At 41.9% G+C, this 20,548-nt stretch overlaps 1 protein-coding gene across 1 annotated transcript in view; it reads left to right on the top strand.

The window, feature by feature from the left end:
* The window catches only part of HEPHL1 (hephaestin like 1), a gene marked incomplete at its 5' end in the record, with an annotated part of 56,697 nt that overhangs the window by 28,282 nt on the left and 7,867 nt on the right, over window positions 1-20,548 (top strand). The window contains 8 exons of the mRNA XM_084895369.1: window positions 1,174-1,313; window positions 1,460-1,591; window positions 3,343-3,554; window positions 6,460-6,610; window positions 9,612-9,824; window positions 12,708-12,921; window positions 17,610-17,749; window positions 19,991-20,131. Coding sequence (XP_084751495.1) covers window positions 1,174-1,313; window positions 1,460-1,591; window positions 3,343-3,554; window positions 6,460-6,610; window positions 9,612-9,824; window positions 12,708-12,921; window positions 17,610-17,749; window positions 19,991-20,131 — 1,343 coding nt within the window. The remainder of the gene's footprint in view (window positions 1-1,173; window positions 1,314-1,459; window positions 1,592-3,342; window positions 3,555-6,459; window positions 6,611-9,611; window positions 9,825-12,707; window positions 12,922-17,609; window positions 17,750-19,990; window positions 20,132-20,548) is intronic.

Genomic DNA, 20,548 nt, shown 5'->3' with positions numbered 1-20,548 from the left:
TGGTTCAGTCAGTTCTCTGGGCATTCAGAGAGAACTAAAAGAGACAGAACCCTTAACAGAGGAAGCAGGACCTAAGCAGGGCCACGAAGAATGATAGACTTTGTTACACAACAGTGAGATTTTAGATGTAGGGGTTCATGCAGCACTTTCTATGCAGGAGAGAGTGATTAGATCAGAATGACTGGAGAGGGGGATATGCATAGGTGAGTAGGCATTTACATAGAGAGAATTGGGACAGAATAAACTGGATATCAATTGCAGAGGTCCTTTAACCCTCATTTGTTGGCAATTGGAAGCAAATGATAATTTTGAAACTGGTATTGGACAGTGAAAATTGCCATTTTGGAGATCAGTGTTGCAGTAGTGTGTATGCTGAGAAAAAAACTGAGTGAGCCCATGTGAAATAGAGAATGGAGAGTTAGAGGTTCATATACTAGTCCAAACATAGATAATACGGGCATGGATTGGGTCATGGCACAGGAAGAAAGGAAAGAAAAAGATGCAAAAAAAAAAAAAAAAAAAAGGTGCTGAATAGGAAGGGTGCATTAAGAGGTTACAAATAAACAAAATAAGGAGAGTAATAAACAGCCTGTATGACTGCAAGAGGGATGGTACCGTTGACAGAAATAAGATAATATAGAGTTAGAACTAGTCAGAATGTATCGTATTACATTTCACATTTCACAACTTTGAAGTAGTATTTCATGTATGTAGCTTCTATAATAACTCTCCTTTAATTAGACAATTTGATTAACTAGACACTCCATTTCTTAATCATGCCAGATATCAAAGAGCTTACACTATGCAGAGATATTCATATTGGCATCAGCAAGGGAGAGAGGGTTGCTTATTCTGCAAAGAAACCAGTTAGCTCTTTGTTACTTTGTAGGACACCATTCTAGGACTCCAGTTCTGGTCAGTAAGGAGTTACCTCGGTTGATGGGCCTTTGGGGAAGAAATGCAGTGGCTAAGAGAGAAATGAGCTTGCGCATCATCCAGCTTTTGATGACTTTTAAGGCCGGTTGACTATTCCTGGTAACTGGTTGAAGCCTGTTTTGTTGTTTCTTGGGAGATGGGTGGGTGAATGGGCTAAAGATCACAAAACCAAGCTCCACAGTGAAGGCAGTGGATATCAGAGATGTGTTCTCAGTCAGGTTCCTACTCTCTCCACAGTGACTCTGAGCTCTACTTCACCCAAGGGGACAACAGAATAGGAGGAAAATATTGGAAGGCTCAATATATAGAGTATGTTGATGCAACTTTCACGCGAAGAAAGAGACTCTCTGAGGAAGAAGCCCATCTTGGAATTCTTGGTAGAGTAAAACCAACTGGCATGTTTTGAATGGGGGAGGGGAGATGTCGTAGCAGGCATGTGCACCTACTTGGAATAACTCTTCTTCCCTTGCTTATAGTTACGTCTCTCTATTTTTCATCCTTTTGTCTTGTTGATATTTTTCAGGCCCAGTCATGAGGGCAGAGGTGGGCGATACCCTGTTAGTGACCTTTGCCAACAAAGCTGACAAAGTCTACAGTATTTTGCCTCATGGCGTGGTCTATGACAAGGCCTCTGATGCAGCCCCAAACATAGATGGTAAGTCTCAGCCTCAGCTTAGAGAGGAAACAGGATGAATATGCAAAGGACTTAGAACTGGACAGAACAGGTTCAAATCCTGGTCCCCTTCACTTATCAGCTCCGTGAGCTTGGGCAATTATTTCTACTTTCTAAACCTTATTCTTCTCACCCATCAAATGCAGACAATGGCACTCAACTCACAGGGCTTTGGGAAGCAATGCAGAGAATTCAGGATGGAGTCTGGCCCACAGTAGGTTCTTAGGAAACGTTAATTCCTTTTTCCCCCCTTAGTAATGTAATAAATCTCAAAGCAAGCCACTTGCACAGTCACCCCCACTTCTTTAAGGCGAATAACTTTTCTACTGAAGGTTACATGGAATTCTGTGGGTGAGGGATGAGGGGGAAATGTTTTGTTTATATCAAATTTTTACACATGGTCTTTGCTCCAAATCTACCAACAAAATGTTTACTTGTTTGTTTATTTATTTATTTTACTTTTTTTGTTAATCCTCACCCAAGGATATTTTTCCATTGAATTTTAGAGTGGAAGAAGGGGGGAGAGACAGTTGTAAGAGAGACACATTGATTGGTTGCCTTCTGCATACCCCAACCAGAGCCTGGGATTGAGCCTGTAACCAATGTACCTGCCCTTGACTGGAATCGAACCTGGGACCCTTCAGTCAGCGGTCTGACACTCTATCCCCTGAGCCAAACCAGCTCGGGCCAAAATATTTATTTAAAACTATATTATGTGCTTACCATCATCGATGGCTTCTCCCCATCACAGAGTAGGTGACACAGGCTCTCTGTGTGTAAGGAAGGCAGCTTCTGCCCTGAGGCTGCAGGAAGTGTCCTTTCCTTCATGACTCTGCTCCTGGGAAGCTCTGGGTCTCCTCGAAAGCTTCTCATGGCTGTCTAGGCTACCTCCTCATGTCCCAGTGTGAGGCCAGGCCTATCCAGAGCTGGCTTTGGGGTGATGAAGAGGATAGAGGATGAAGGAATGGAGAGAGTCTTCCTCCTCCTTAGGCCCATCCTAGCCCTCCCTGCTGTAGTATCTCCTGTACCTGCACTCTCTTCCTTGGCTAAAATGTTCACAATGACTTTTTGTATGCATCCAGAAAAAAAAAAAAGTGACAACCCAAATGTCAATATTTTCTATTGTTTAACTCAGTAAACTTTTAGGGCACCTTTTTTGCAAAGCCCTGAACAAGAGGCAGAGTGGCTCTGTCTAGCAGGAGAGATTCAATGTGTTCATTGCTGTGTAATGTGAGGATTAAGTGCACAGTCTTTAGAATTGAACGGCCCAGGGTTTGCATTCCAGATCAGCCTTGCAGCCTTGAACTTTTCTTGTAGTTACTTGGATTATTTTCTAGTTCAACCTTCAAGATTTCAAACTCTTCAAAGATAGGCCTTTTGATTAACTTTTTGGGGTATACTTTGCTGGGCCAAATGTAAAATATGGCTACATTTTATGGCTACATTTAATTGCTAAACGGGCAACTATTACTTTTTAAATATTTGAGTAAGAATAGCATCTATGAAAGTAATAAATGTGATCTATGAAGAAGGCAATCCTTTGATAGAAGCTTCTACCTCATGAAACAGAACACTGTGGCTTGTAGCTTCCCTTGATAGATACATAAGCAAAATCAACTGTCGTTCTGCAAAACATATTAGAGAGAGACACCATGGGCTGTAAGACCCAACCTGACAAGTTTAATAATGTTCCTGGTTGTTGCTTCAAGTAATTGTTTCATTTATCTCCTCAGGATTTGTGAAACCAGGGGCACATGTTAAGCCAGGTGAAACCTTCACGTACAGGTGGACAGTGCCTGAAAGCGTAAGCCCAACAGCCGGTGACCCTCCCTGTCTGATCTACCTGTACTTCTCAGCAGTTGAGCCAATCAAGGACACCAGCGCTGGCCTTGTAGGGCCTTTGCTAGTCTGTAAAAAAGGTGCTCTCAATGCCGATGGGACACAGGTAAGTCAACAAATGTTACCAAATTCTTCTCAGGGTTGTATGTAGGAAAAATCAGCAATATGGTTAGAGATTAGATCATAATAAAGAGTCGGTTACAAAAAGCAATTTCCCCTTCTTCCTCTTGAAATTGACTTCTACACAATGGGAATTCTATTTTATTTTTTTTTAATACATTTACATCTGACTTTCTTGAGTTACAGATGTCCACCCAGAACCCCAGGATTTCTGCTTGTTGGCTGGGGTTTGGTGGATCTCTTCCTGTGCATTGCTTTGATTGTAGAATCTTCTGAGATTTACATGGAATGCAAATTGGGATCCTTTCTTCTTGGACAAGGTTACTCAAGCCTGGCCACCCATTGGAATCACCTGAGATCTTTTAAACATCTTTTTTTCATGTGTTCCAGACCAATCCATCAGAATCTCCAGGTGATTCCAATGAGCAGCCAGGGCCGAGTGAGAACCACTGTTAACTCATCACTACAAAGTGGAAGTTAATCACTCTGGCTGAAAGAACAAGAAACATATACATAACTTCTGGCAAGTTCCACCTTAGAGGCTTGAATGGTTGCGCTGGTTAGTGTGGCAAAACATAGCATTCCAACCCATGTCTGCATGCTATTAAATGCGCTGAAAAAAGAGGAAAGTCCAGTCATTTAACCATTTGAAATTATTTCACCAATCAGAAATAGCAAGACTATTTATTTGAATGGAATATTTATAATGTTTGCATTGTATGGACCCACTTCTGGGCTTACAGGAACTTCTAGGTACAGGACATAAAGTGTCTTGGTCTGCCTCGAATTCTCATTTCCCTGTGCAAAGGACCAATCCTGGGAATGTGTATCAGAGATTCAGTGTGTCCCTGGCCCTCTGAATGACCGTCAATAATGCTTGTGCAATAAGACTGAATATTTATACTGAACCCCAACAATCATATAAGGTGAAGCAGAATGACTATCCCTATTTTAAAACTGAAGGAACTGAGGCTCAGAGACGTTGAATGATATCCCAGAAAACACACCTAGTAAACAGTGATAGTCAGCAGAATATGGAACTTGGAGCATCCAACTTTGGCCTTTTATCAATATACTACCCTGCTTTCTATTAGCTAAATACCTGAACCAAAAGCATAGTGTGCCAGAAACAATTTGTTAGGTACTTCTGATTTTGTCCCTGTTGCATCCATTCAATGGTAACTTTGAGGTTTGCTAGAAGTGTCTTATAATTATTCTTTGGGAGTTGTTACCTAAGCCACATACCTTTTGTGGTCAGTCCATAAAATCATTAAAAAAAAACAATGGCATTAGAATCTAGGCCTGCCTGCTTCCATAACCCATAATCTTTAATATACTTGTGATCCCTTTGCTCCCCTCAAATTTTTATATTTTATTTTGAAAAATTTCAGGCCTACATTGTTTCTTTCTATAGCCCATTATCTTAAATTTCTGCCTGCTAAAGCACCATGCGATTAAAGCAGTTAAGTGTACAGGTGCAGTACAAGCGTAAAGCAAGCAGTATCCACATCTTCCATAGGTGTTAGGAAAGCATCACAGAGATGGGACTGCTAAGCTGGCCCTTGAGGCTGCATTAGGGTGGCAGACCATCAAAGTTACAGGATACATGCATGAAGGACAGAGACCTTCAGAACACAGCACGCTCAGATTGGTGCGAGAAGCTAGGCCTCTCTTTGGTCAAAGTGCCAGGAGGGAAATGCCAGGAGCTGAGGCAGCACAGGCGGGCAGGGACCAGGTCACTGTGAGTTTAGGTTGTATTGTCCAGGAGGGAAAGAGATGTGATCAGATGGCATTGCTGAGGAGCTCTCTGGAGCAGGCAGCAGGATGAAGGGTGGATTAGATAGGAGCCTGTTAAGGAAAGGAGACATTGAGGGACAGAAAATACAGTCTCCTCTCTGTTTCAGCATTAAGGAAAAGCATATTCCATCAATTCGAGATGCTGTGTGGTCAGATATGCTCAAATAGAAGGATTAGGAATATACACAATGGGAAATAATCTGTAGTCCCTTCAAGGTCAACTCAAGTTAACATAATATAGCAAAATCTCATGGATTAAGTCAATTCATTATTTCACTCACAAACATGTTCTGGGTGCCTGCTTTTCCAGACTGTTTTTTTTTGTTTGTTTGTTTTGTTTTTTGTTTTTTAGCTGGGGATACAGAGAGGAACCTAGAATGTTCCTACAAGGCCTGCATTGCAGTGAGAAAACAATAAAAAAATATATGTTTATAAATAAAATATATTTAATATTTAATAAATTATTTATTAATATTTAATAAAATTTAAGGTAGAGAAATGTGCTATGAAGAGCAAAATAAGGTAAAATGAGTGAGTTTGAAGGCAGGGTGGAAGGTGAGTGACTGTTTTAAACAGGGTATCAGGGAAAGGCACCTGAGGAGGTGACATTTGTGCAGAGAACTGGATGCAGTTAGGAGTGACCCAAGCAAAACCTGGGAGAACCTTCTAGGCAGTGAGAACAGCACTTGAAAACGCCCTGAGGGGGGAATGAGCGAGGTTGGTGTGAGCCTGGTTGCAGTAAGCAGGGGGGCGAGTATGAGGGCCTGAAACCAGGAAGAGAGAGAGACTGAAGCCATGGTCAGGAGAGTAAGACAGTGAGGACCCGCTGACCATAGCAGTACCACAGGTAGAAAGTTTCCTGAGCAGGGTCTTATTTCCCACCTGGAGGAGGAGAAGGAATTAATGAGAACGACGAATTTTGGGGGGGAGTGTAATAAATTTATCAGAATCATCCTCAGAATGCTGATTTACTATATTACCCCATACATCTATGGCTGATTCTTGTTTACTTCGTGTTAACTTTGAAAGTGAAACCGAGCTAAGAATTTCTCCAAGTTGTATTTTTCATATATTCATTTCTTTCTTCTCTGTAGAAAGGAATAGACAAGGAGTTTTACCTACTATTCACAGTCTTTGATGAGAATCTGAGCAGGTACCTGGATGAAAACATTCAGAAGTTTACCCTGCGTCCCTTCAGTGTTGACAAAGAGGACAAGGAGTTTGTGAAGTCTAATCGGATGCATGGTATGAACAATGGCTTCTCCCCTGGAAAGAACAGGGCCATTGCGTTTGATGTGAAAACGTTTGGCATGCTTTTAACAGTCTCAGTTTTTGGTGTTTTGGGTGTTGTTCTTGGATGAGTAAATTAGTTCATGGCTTCAGCCTCACAAAGTATGGGGAACCCTCAGTATCTCCCGGAGAGGTTGTGATCTTAAGTCTAAAACACTTTGTCAGCCTTAGATGAAGCAACACAGAATTAGAACTTGCAAAGGTCACAGTGCATCTTAATTGTATCAAATCACTGACAAATGCCTCCCTTGATTTCGTGATGACAGTGTTAAGTCTGATAACCCCAGTGATAACTGATGTAATCACTATAGAGCAAAGGAGCTCTTATCAAGTTGTATGGGTGTCTAAAGGGTTAATTTGAAAAATTCTAACCATTCCTATTCCAGATGTTCATTTAGGAGGAATTACTTAATTCACCTTCCCTGCAAAAGTCCAAACTCAAATGGCTGCAAGAGTGTGCAGCCAAAAATAATAAATAAATAAATAAATAAATAAATAAATAAATAAATACCTAAAACAAACACTGTGACATAGATAAAGGTGCTAACCTGCTTGTCTATAAATAAACATCTATTTATTGCCTGTAAGGCATTATGAGAAAATAACAAAGCAGCCCTTAATCTCCCTCCCCCACAAGGAAGTCCAAGGTTCCAAGTGACTCACAGCACCTAGCTCACAGATTCCTAAGGTCCTGGATGCTCCATGCTAACAGTTTCCTCTTGGGCCAATAGAAAGCATGGAGTAATGCGTTTTCATTATCATCTTCTGCAAAAAGCTTTGTTATAACTCAATACAAACTTTGTTTTCAATCTGCCTAGCAGCCAATAAAAAAAGGGGGAGGGACTAAAACTAGAAATGAGGAAACATAGCAATTCCTTATGGAGAGGGTAAGAGGCAAATGAAATTTATCATGAGAGGCCTGTCTATAGAAAACATTCAACAACCTCATGGGCCATGTCAAATCCAACCCCATCTGGTTTGGCTGTGTGAATATGTTTTCCTATTTTGGACATGCAGACTGTGTTATTTTAAAAGCAAAGTTCAAGGAAAATCATGTATTTTGATTTAAATTTTACATTAATGATGAATTTAATTCTCTCTCCAGTCTTGCTTGCATGGAGTGGGAGGAAAAAAGGTGGCAACAATACCAAAGAGAAAGTACCTCACACAGTATACAATGCTTTGCATTGCACCTATTCTATAGTCTATATTGAAAGACGTTTGCTCAATGAATGAACAAATGAATGAATGAATGTTCCAGAAAGAGAGCCATTAAAGTAGAGTTCCTGAGTAAGAGAAGACTCTTCACCAGCCAGCCAAGGACCAAGTTATTACAATATCTCCTTGATATCCAGTGGACAAGATTTAGATCATTTATTTGCAAAGCATGATCAAAGATTCTTTTTTTAGAAAATGATATGTTCCCTCTCAGAAGTCCCAGGGCTTCTTGGAATTTCTACCAATAATCTTAGATATCTGGGGAAATTTCCAAACGCCACTGGTTCTGCAGACACAGAATAAGAAGTAATTTTGTTTGAGAATGGGATTATAACAGAAGATCATGCAGGGTATAGCACTTGTTTTTCTTTCTTTTTTCCTACGATGGGCATTAGTAAGGAGTGGGAGCAAGGATGGAATCTTGATATCTCTAATGGACATCAAGTATGAGACATAATTATGTGCAGTTGTCCTCAGACAGTGCTGTTCAGTCATGGCATTCATCCTCCCCCAGCCCCCAGCCCAGCCTCTCCCCCTTCCTCTACCCCAGAGTGAGAATGTACTTTGTAAATTCTCTATGCACTGCTCCAGATAGCCAATATCAATACCTTGGGGTTGATGTAAAAGATAAAAACAGTTTGCATTTCTGAAGATACAGATGGTATTCATATCTAAGTAAGAAGTACTCTAAGTTCTTTAAATTATTTTACTGAGATACAAAAAGTTACCATAGGGCAGACTTATTTACCCAAAGACTACCTTCTTATAAACTTAGTGTTCCTCTTCAACACCCTCCCCAGTCCCCCCAAAAATTCATCTCCACTGACACAATAGCCAATATAATGTCAATTAACTGCAAATCTTTCAAATGATGTAGGATCCATGGAGTCAGTAAAGAAATGTCTGATATCTTCTAGAATCAAATGCCAAGCATTGACAAATAAGGATCTGACAAAATTATATGAATTAATAACTGAGAAAGAGACATTTTACAAGGGAGATGACAAGATAAGAATCTCAAAAGAAAATGATTTTCATATCAAGAGTTTTAGAGAAGCCCTAACTGGTTTGTCTCAGTGAATAGAGCATCAGCCTGTGGACTGAAGGGTCCTGGGTTTTATTTCAGTCAAGGGCATGTACTGAGGTTGTGGGATCGATCCCCAGTGGGGTTGTGCAGAAGGCAGCTGATCAATGTTTCTCTCTCATCATTGTTTCTAATTTTCTATCCTTCTCTCTTCCTCTCTGTAAAAATCAATAATATATATATATTTAAAAGTTTTAGGGAAGACTTTGGGGAAATTGATAAAGTCCATAAATATTTTTTACAAGGATGATCCTCTTTATAATCTGCAAAATTAAAATTGAAAATGAAAGATATCATGTTAACCATCAAACAATCTTATCAGAAAAAAAAGGATGCCAGAACACAACCTGATTTATTCCTTATTAATTCTTATAATTCACGCATGCCCTTGTGTATATGTTATTACATATAACATTTTCACAGTTTTCATATATTTTATTATTCATTGTTCATTTCAGTTTCCATTTGAAATTGATTCACCATGACTTTTCCCCAGTACTATTATTCTCTGATAATAAGGATCTTCTGTAGAGAGTTTGAACACTTAAACACCCCACCCCATGCATAACTGATAAGCTTTCATTTAGGATTATGTGTTCTCAGTATTTCTACCAAATTATAGTGGGCTCTGACTATGTCTTTCCTTCCATTTAGCTATTAATGGATATATGTATGGCAACCAGCCAGGCCTTACCATGTGCAAAAAGGATAGAGTTTCCTGGCATATGATTGGAATGGGCACTGACACTGACATGCACGGAGTTTATTTTCAAGGCAACACCATCCACCTACGAGGCACTCACCGTGACACCCTGGCCCTGTTTCCTCACATGGCTACAACGGCATTCATGCAGCCAGACCACGCAGGTAAAACTTGGCAGAGCCATCCCAGGTGACCAAGTTTCTATCTTCAGGTATATACTCTTAGGGTACTTTCTTAGAAAACATTCGTCAAATTTGGGCACTTCGGGGTGTGTCTTGATTAGAATCAGAGAATCCTGTTTTATTCCAAACATATAGCGTAAAGGAAAAGGAGAAGCATCTAAAATAACATCCATAAAGCAGAAGTGCGAGTCCTCTAAATCAGTGTTTCCCAACCTTCTCTCATGATGAGAATCACCTGGTGGAGTTGTTAAAACACAGATTCCTGAATCCCAACTAAGAAGTGCTAAACTAGAATTTTTGAGAACATATAGGTAAAATTGTATACTTAACTAGTGCTCTAACACAGATGTTATATACAGAGCACTAAGTTAGGTTTTTTACCTATATGTTCTCAAAAATTCTAGTTTAGCACTTCTTAGTTGGGATTCAGGAATCTGTGTTTTAACAACTCCACCAGGTGATTCTCATCGTGAGAGAAGGTTGGGAAACACTGCTCTAAATGACCTTGCTGCACAAATCCTAGAAGGATGCTTTTGATTCATATCCATGAATAATTTAGCCCCAAAAAAGAATACAGGTTTTTGGTTTTTTTTTAATAGTTTCTCTTTAACCACAAACATCATTTTAGTTGCTACTCTGAAGCATCTTACCAGGTATGGACAGCCCAGTGGGTGCTTCTAGGTTATGGACATGGCCTGGTCTGCCTTCTCTAGAGATTGACACTTTCCCATTTGATGACTTATTTGGGGGCTTCTCTATTTTCATTCTGTTGGGCACCTTTGGTTTCCCCAGAGGATATGCTGCACTGGGCCTGAAGTCCATGGAAGGCCCATTGAAGTGCCTGCACTCCTCATCTTTTCTTTTAGAGACTCCTAAGCCAATTAAGTACTCAAGGCACTTTTATAAGAGATACAGAGCAATACATGGCAGCATATGCTTGCTGTTGCATGAAAAGTAAGGATAGCAAGTGCTATGGGCTTTCAACATGTTTCTGCACCCAACATTTTCATTAGCTTTGAAAAGAAACCAATATGCTACTCAAGATGAGTTCTTGGCAACTCTACCTCCTTCATGAATGGATGTTTACTTCTATAATTAACACTGAAATTGCAGTGTAGGTGCCTCCTGGTGCCATTGGTTAAGAACTTGAGGTTTGGGTTTCACAACTTTTGCCCAATAATTGCCTGAGAGTAGGAACTCCATAATCTGTGTCTTGTAAACATCTAGTATTCAACCTTTCTCTTTTAATGTAATTGTTCAATTATGAATCACCCAAACCAAAGGATGCCTTGGGCACAATGAATTTTGTTTTTAACATACTCTAAAACCAAAAGAGGAGGGGAGAGAATCGCCAAATAGTTTTAATCCATTAAAACAGACATTCAAAGCTAGAGCTGGTTGGGATAATTTTAGAGACATGGCTACTTATTACATGCCATTACTCATGTGCTCTACAGGCTTCTAAAGAGCTTTATGATAATGGTTTCCGGTTTATGTTTGGTGGTAAGTATAAATCTGTGGCTGCTTAAAAGCTTGGTCATGTCCCCAATTCCTGTCCCTCGTCTATCAGCCAAAAGAATACCCCAAACATGGGCAGAGTAGACTATAGTCTGCAACTCAAACATTTTATTTTCTTTAAAATCACTCTATTGATGTTTGATTGATATGCAAAAAGCTGTACACATTTAATATCTACAAATGAACTAGTTTGGAGATACGTACACATCTCTGAAACCATCACCACAAAAAAAGGCCGTAAACTCCTCTTTGTTCTGAGAGAAGATAATTCCTTGACTACTGAAGAACACAAAGAACACAACATATGCAGAAGAAGCTCTTTCCAAGTTTGTCCTCACAGGTGCTTTCCCTTGTGGTGTCTTCCTCATGAAGGTACTCACCAGAGGCTTGAGGGTTCTAAGGTAGCCACTGAACCAACAATTTTTGCTCATCCCGAAGGGATAACTTAGTATTTAGACATACGTAGCATGACAAAAATTCTCTCTATGCATCATAGATAATGAAAGCTACAGTAATTACTCACCCCTAAGAACAGACTCTACTAGAGGAAGAGAAGATTTATTGATCTAACAGTAAATATCTCCCAACAATTTTGTTTTATATGATTTTATGTTGAGTTCAATTAACATATATCTACCTGATGCTAATGCATCTAGAGAATCCATTTTAAAAATTACATAATCTCAATCATATATTAATTTTGGCCCTATGTGGGGAGATCTAGTTGACTTTTTATTTTTTTGCTTTTCATCTGGCATAAGGTAGACCTATCATTGGTAATGAGAATCTCGTTGGCTCAAAGGCTTGATGAAATATATGTTTGGTTTTAATAATACCTTATATGTGTATTGTGCTTTATAGTTTATGAAATCCTTTAGGGCAAATAGGTGGCTTCGGAAATGTGTCCTCATTTGAACTTTGTCTAGGATATTAATCTTACAGGTAATTAGTTCTGTTTCATCTGGGCTGGGCTAAGATAATCATCCCCAGCTGTGATTTCCCAGAAGTACTATCTTCTAACAGGTGTGCTCAACAGGGAAGACCCAGGTAAATCACTTCTCGGCAGCAACTTCACAAGTTTTATTTTTTTGTTGCAAATGAATTATTTTAGATGGTATTCCCCTTTACCCCCCATAAGTAAATATATTCCAAGTGAATTTTTCTCCCTGGGGCACTGATTTTGAAATACTACATACAGTTGACATTAAAAAAAAAAAATCTATAATACCTTCCCGGTTATTGATTTTAGGATAACACATGTAAGTTTGCTAGCAAACCTAAACCAAGAACAACAACAAAAACCACAATCGACCACCACACCCAATGCCAAGCCTGTTTCTCTTCCAGGCATTTTCAGGGTGTTTTGTTCCACCATGCACCACTTCACCAGAGGCATGAATCAGATATACGAGGTCAGCAGCTGCGGCAACAAGGACCCCTCCGAGCAGCCGTACGGGATGATAAGAACCTTTTACATCGCCGCTGAAGAGGTAGAATGGGATTATGCCCCTAACAAAAACTGGGAGTTCGAAAAGCAGCACTTGGACGCAGGAGGGGAAAGGTACCACGGGCGAAGCCGCCAAGTCTCTTGGGTGGGATTGCACACGCGCTTGTAGACGTTTTTTCAAATGTGGAAACCTCAGAACGCCCTGGTGTTTGCCCGCGCAGAGACTTTGACTGTGAGCACAAAAGATGAAGGAAGCTGCGGTCTCCATCCCGGGAAGGGCACCTGAGGTCATTTGGAGGGCACTCCGCGGGCGGGCTCAGCACACCTCCGCCAGCGGGGCTGGTCCACGTGTGGCTGTGACAATGACAGTGACTTTGAGTGAGCGTGTAGAGCGAAAGGTTGTAGGGGAATTGGGCAGATCCCAGGGATCGTGGGACTGAGAAGACAAAAGGTGCAGAGAGGGTGTAGATTGAGGACCGAGAGAAAGGGGGCCGGAGCGGGGGCCACCGAGCAAGAGCTGACCCGGGCGGGAGACAACCCAGCAGCAGGCAGAAATGCCAGTGGAGGATGGAGGAGCAGGTCTTCTCTACGGGGCCCTATACCCAGAAGTCTGCAAGACTGATTTTCGCATGAAAGCGCGGTCAGTCATGCTAAGCAGCAAAGCATCAGCGAGGCTCGAGCTCCTGAAGGCTGGTGAGCCCTGGTCCTCCTAAGCCCCCAGGATGCACTGCGGTAGAGTCAGACAACGTAGAGAGGCATGTGTCAGGCTCAGACCTGCAGGCTTTCTCCCCCAAAGTTCAAAGTTCATCTCCCCCCACTTCTCAGCTTCCCTCTGTTGGGCTATCACTGCCTCCCCCCACCCCCCACCCCCTCCACCCCCCAGCTACAGACTTGGACACTTCCATGCAGAGAGTTAAAATCGCCCAACTGGTCGCTGGGAGGGCTGGAATTGAACACAGACCTTTTGAAGGACAAATACCAGGACATGTTGACTTGGGTGCCTGTTCTCTTTTTTTTTTTTTTATTATCATCCTTCCTTCTCCCCTCCCCTCCACACTCCTCTTACTCATCCTATGGCTATGCCGCACTCAAACTCCTCTAAGCACAGCTGTTCCTGACCCAGTATGTTGTTTCTCTTCTACCTGGTTGACCTGTTTTGAGGGTTCAGACTCCAGGAAAAGAGAGTATAACAGTGCCACCTTATGGATAACTGAAGAAACAAAATGAATCTACATTTAAAAAAGATTTGCCTCAGGGACAAGATGACTTAAAATTAATTCAGTTATTCCATAACCCATTTGTTAAACCAGACACCCCTCTCCTGCAATACCCGTGCTGCCAATGCAAGCTAAGAACTGATGTCGATGCATTGGAATAGGAATGAATGCTAATTTGGCCTTTTATAAAAAACAATTATTCCTTTACATGGCTGCCATAACTAAAGAATTAATTGTGTTGCATGTACAAGTTTAGCTCATGAGCATGTAAGATACATAACCTTCCTTATTTTCTTGAAACTCAGTGTAATTTCAGTATTAAGACCCGGACCTCCACCCCCCATCCCTCTGGGCTGGCAGGAAGTTCTAGCTTCATTCCTCTGGGATTGTCTCCCAAGATATACAGAAGGAGAGCAGGTGCTGAGTGTACTTGCACTCTGCCTTTGCCACTCTGGATATTGTCCATGAACAAATAAATAGATAAAAGCAAAATAAAATGAGAGTATGTTCACATGTTCAAAGTACAAACAATTCATAGATAAAATAACAGAACAGAAATGAAACAAATTCCCCTACTGGCACCTCTGTGGTACCCTTGTCAATATGAACCTGGAACAAAGGTCCCTTCTATACCCCAGTTGCTATTTCTCTGCCCTTTGACCCAAGACCATCGCATGGCAACACATCTGTTTTTTTCCAAACCACCACTGGGTACAGGAAGTCTTTCCCTGGGGCTTCCTAAGAACACACCGGGGTCTCAAAAGGCAAAAATGGCAGGGTTTGTGCAGTGGGAGGGAATTTGAAAACAGAAGTTCAGTTGCAATAGAGCAATAAAGTTGAATTCCTAGCATTCCTGATTGACATGCAGATAATGTAACTAACCTGGGATTCAAGATAATAACCACCATCTATTAAGCACCCACTGTGATCCGGGCATTTGGCTAGGGCTTTTACAAACTACCTGGTATGACCCTCACAACACACTTGATCAGCTTTGACTCAGCGTCACACAGGACACCCTAAAGAGATAATGATAGAGCAAGTGCTTACATGGTGCTTAATAAGTGTCAGACTCAGTGCATTACAAATCTTATCTCATATTATCCTCACTCCAATCCTGGGAGCTAGACACATTATTGTCACGCCATTTGCAGGGAAGGAAAGCTGAAAACAGCACAGCATGGCTCCAGAGTCTGTGCTTGGCACTACCACAAGCTTTACGGTACACCTGGAAAATAAAAGCAGAAGAAACGTTCCTTTTTTAGAAAGCATACAGTGTAGGGTAGAAGGTATATGTGCATTTGTTAAATGCCTACTGTGTGCTAGGCATTGTGCAAAGTGCTGGTGAAACCGTGCTGAGAAGGGCAGACAAGGTCCTTCTCACACAGACTTGATGGTCCATGGGGAAGACATTAGGACAAGCACATTGAGTGAGGCAATCACTATGAGAGGGAAGTGCAAAGTGCAGCCAGAACTCACAACAGGAGCACACAGCCCCCTCTGGGGGAGAGACAGGGATAGGGTAAGTGGTTAAGGAAAGCTTCTGGGAGGAAGAAATCTTTGACCAGGAACATGAGGAATTAAGAAATTGAAGTGGCAGGAACTGCACTCTTGGCACAGGGAACAGCACATGGGAGGCCTGGAGGTGGAGAGGGCATGTGGTGTTCAAGAGAGTAAAAGTTTAGCCTTGGCAGGGGTGGCTAAGTTGGTTGAGCATGGTCCCATGCACCACGAGGTAGCCAGTTCATTCCTGGTTGGGTCACATGCCCAGGTTTTGAGCTTGATCCCCATAGAGGGCATGCACGAAACAGCCAATCAATATTTCTCACATCAGTGTTTCTCTCCCTCTCCCTTTCCCTTCCTTTCTCTCAATAAAACCTTTTCTTTTTTAAGAGTGAGTGTTTAGAATGACCTGAGCATAAAGTATGTGAGGGCCAGTGATGGGAAACAAGGTTTGGGAAGCTGGCAGAGGCAGAGAGTGAAGTGGTGGCATGCGAGCCAATTTAAAGAGTTTGGCAGTGGGAAGCCATAAAAAGGCTTTCCACAAGGACTGGCTTGGTTGAATGTATTGTTTAGGATCACTGTCTGCAGTGTAGAGAATAAAGCAATGGTCGGCAAACTGCAGCTCTGTTGACTAATGAGTTTGCCAAACACTGACCTAGAATCTCGATTCCAATAATTACAGGCTGTTGTTGTTCCTTGTGATTAAGTGGTTGGCAAACTCACTAGTCAACAGAGCAGCAAACTGAGGCTCACGAGCCGCATGTGGCTCGGGAGCAGCAGTTTGCTGACCACTGGCATAGAGAAATGGGAGGAGTGTAGTTGGCAGGAGGATGATTAGGAAAAATTCCAGTTAATGCAGGTGGCTTAGATTGGAGTGTGGGCAGCTTCACGTATCTCTATAGTTTAGAAGTAAAATTGGTAGATTTTAAAAAATCTTTTGTGATGGTCTATCTTGGTGATAGATTAAGTATACAGTCAGTTTTCATTATTGGTGGGTTCCACATTTGTGAATTTGCCTGTTCACTAAAATGAATTTGTGACCCCCAAACAAATTCTGGGGTGCCTTTGTGAACATTTGCAGATATGCATAAGGAGGCAACAATTTTGTGTCACCTGATATTCATGTCAAGCAAGACCTTGCTTTGCCTTCTTGTCTCCAATCTTATGCTGTAAACAAATGTTCTATTTGTCGTTTATTTAGCAACACTTCCCCCCACCCCCATTTTAATGCTTTTTATTGGCCATTTCTCTGTTTAAAACTTCCCCCAACAGTATCTGAATGCCCAAGAGGCCTTACAGAGGAAATATTTGTGTTAGACAAGCTTCATTCAGACCTGAGTGACAGGGCTGTTAGCTGTGAATTCAATGTTAATGAATCAGAAGTATATAGTAAATAAGATGTGTTTAAACAGAACAAAGGTTCTATTGTATATTGATCTGTTGGTGGAAATATTGTGGCCAAAGGTGAGGTGGAACCCAGCCCTGTATTTCCCCAAGGAAATACAAGGCTGGGTTCAGTATTTGTTAATCCGGTGTTTGCAGTGACTTTCTAAGACAAAACTACTGTGATTAATGAGAATAAACTGTATCTATATTTGGCATAATGCACAAACCACAGGCTTTCTTAAGACCTTTCAAAGTGGAAAAGCATACCAAGGAACAGAATGATAACATATGAAATCTGGAGGAATCTGGGTGCGTGGGTGTTTGCACGCACGAGCATGTGTGTGGGGTAGTTACTACCCAGAAGGAAGTTACGACCGCAAGGGGCCCTTAGGAGTCTCCCACTGAGCCTGGCCCTTACTCATTACTCAGCACCCAGCAGGGCTGTAGAGCAATGGTTCCCAAGAGTGAGCCACGGGCCAGCGCTGGGCTGCTTGCAGCAGTACCCGCTGAGTGCTTTAAACTCGGATTCCTTGCCCCACTCCCCAACAGCTTGGCCCAAAAGGCCAGCTCCCCAGGGAGATCCTAACTGCAGTGAGGTTTGGGAAGCACTGCCCCAGAGCACCCCGCATCACTCAGAAGCACTCAAGGTTTTTCTACCGTCTAACAACCTTAATTCCTGCTGCTTCTGACTTGCAGACACGGAGATATATTTATGAACCACACTGAAAACTGGATTGGCTCTCAGTACAAGAAGGTGGTTTACAGGGAATACACCGATGGAGAATTTGTGGAGATCAAAGCCCGGCCACCAAGAGAGGAGCACTTAGAACTGCTGGGTATGGCACACGCGTGCGTACACACACACACACACACACACACACACACACACTCACATAGGTCCGTTAGATTCACACCTGAGAATGGAGGAAAGGAACAGAGTAGCCTGCCTGCATTCAGCCGAGTGCAAAATCTTCCTGCCCTCCCACTTTCAGGGAGCAGGCTGTGCACGCAGCCCATTCAGCGCATAGTCAAATGGACAGAGCACTTGCATAGCTTCTCCCAAGTCCTCGATTACCCGTGCACAGGACCATAACAACACACATAAAAACAATTCTGACGAAAGAGGAAGCCCTTATGTGGGAGGGGTGCTCAGGGTGAAGGGCCTGATTTCCATTTGGGTCATGGCCTTAGACCCACTCTGCCTGTCTGACGCCTGAGCCTGCCTGACCCTGCCATCAAGTTAACCCTCCCTCCCTTCCTCCCTCCTTCCCTTCCTTCCTTTCTCCACCTGAGAACCCCAAAACCTGATCCCATCGTGAAGATGTGATCTCAAGGCAGAGGACTAATCTGGATGACTTTCTGAAATCCATTCCCATTTAGGCACATGGTAACTTATGTGCCTAACATGACTTACGGAGTACTTTTTAATATTAAGATAAGGGCCCACAGCTGCTAGCTCGATAAATGACCAAATGCCCTACCCAGCCACACCACACCTTCACCACCTATTAATACTGGCGCACAGGCTTGCTTGTCACACTAAGTGAAGTCAGCCCCGGTGGGAGCGTTTCTTCTTTTGAAACTTGTGTGTGACAACTGAGCTCTAGAGACAGCGTGCTGGTCCTGCCAAGGGGGCCAGGTTGCCCCTCAGAGAGCCCCAATTTGGCTCTGCTCAGTAAAATGACACAAACGATGACTCCATCAGAGGCAAGTCCTGCAGCACTTCAGCCAGAGAAACAGGAGGCCCACCTACTCCTTTTCTGCAGCTCAGGGACAGGAGTGCATCTTGAAGTTACAAAAGGCACAAGGCAGGCACAGTACTGCTCACTACTGCTCCCTGTGACCCACCAGGCCACAAATCCAAAAGCATTCACTGTTACCACTGCAGCAAGCCTGTGCGATTTGAGTGGTAATGAACCGACAAATAGTGATTTTAATTTAGCCTACACATGCCCTACTTGTAATTATACCGAACTTACTGTTTAAAAATATGCCTAGAAATTTCTTTGCTAGCTTTATCATTTTTTTCCAGACACTTCCTAATTTGCACTATTTCCTTCCAAAGATAATAATAGTCCAACAAATAATAGATTTTTTATTTTAGGTCTTTCTCAGAAAAATCAGTTTAAATCATGGTCTGAATCAGTAATGAATGGATAGGTGTGATCTGACCTCCCTTTCATGAGTATATCTCCCCCTGAATGTAGAATTCAATAAATGCCCAAGAATGTGAATAAATAGGGAACTGGTCTCAGGTGCTTCCAAAATAGGAGTCTGGTTCCATCCCACTGCCTGGGCCACTAGGAGGTAAAAGGCACTAGGCATGGGCAATGGCATCCCATCGTCATGCTGGCACAGGCTTCCCTTTTTTTTCCATTGGCACACAGGCTGGTTGCTTCTAACAGAAATGTGCATAAATGAGGACTGAAGGGAGCGCATCTCAGCTATCCAAATATTGAGAAACAGTGTTGGGCATGCCTTAGTGAAATCACTGTATTGATCATAAATCAACATATAAATATTTACATTTTGTTCTTATCTTTCAGATTCCTTTTATACACATTACTTCATTGTATTATTAATTATTATTATTATTATATCCATTTACCAGATAGTGAGCAATTTCAGACTTAACAAAAGTTACAGACAAAGAGATTATATCTGAACGTCTTCATATTGTGAATATGGCTTTTCCTGGAGATTATGTCTAAGCAGTAGTAGAAATTTAAGCACTTATTATTGTGTTTCAGTGCACTGAAATAAGCACTTTACATACGTTATTTTATTAAATCCTACGATAAAAGCATCATTAAACCCATCTTATAGAAGAAGTTGAGATTCAGGCAGGCCTTGACTATAAGGCCTCTCTAATAAGTGAAGGAGGCAGGACTTGGGCCCAAATTGGTCCAATTGCCAAAACTACATGCTCTTTCATACTACATATATGGCCCTCTAAAGGAAATACACTAATGAAGAAGCTAATATTTATTTTATTTTGCCAAATACTACCTACATCTAAAATACTTAGTGTTGAAAAGAGCAGCAATAATGCACACATACCTGTGTTTTGCCTTTAGGCCCAATGATACATGCTGAGGTGGGTGACTCTATCCTGATCATATTTAAGAACAAAGCCGATCGACCCTACTCCATCTCAGCCCACGGTGTGGAGAACACAGAGAGTGGGAAGCGACTCCAAGTGTCCATGACAAAGCCAGGTACGTTACCCCCGATATCTGCTGCATCCTGATGAGGACACCAGACTCAACCCTTCTCTGATCATTTCTGATCTCATCTTAATATTAATGCGTTCCACCCATTACTTTTTATCTCTTCTGTGTAGTAATATTGTGATACCCAATACTATAGTAATTACAAGAAAGGTCATATGAACTTAAAAAAAAAATAAAAGCACATATAAAGGAGAAAACAAAACAATCTCACGCATCACTAGAAACATCAGCAAGGTGCCTCCTACCTATACAAGCATGCAGCTGGGGGAAGGAAAATCGTTATTGGCTGAAATTCGTCTGCCACACCCCACTCCACCCCACCCCAGTAACAGAAGCCTGTATTTTGCTGCTTCGAAAAACTTCTCAGGAACATCCTAAATGTCTAAGGAAAACAGTTAAGTG

Source organism: Pipistrellus hanaki (assembly GCF_964339955.1).
Source record: "Pipistrellus hanaki genome assembly, chromosome: 9".
Lineage (NCBI taxonomy): Eukaryota > Metazoa > Chordata > Mammalia > Chiroptera > Vespertilionidae > Pipistrellus > Pipistrellus hanaki.
This window is presented reverse-complemented; position numbering and strand designations above follow the sequence as displayed.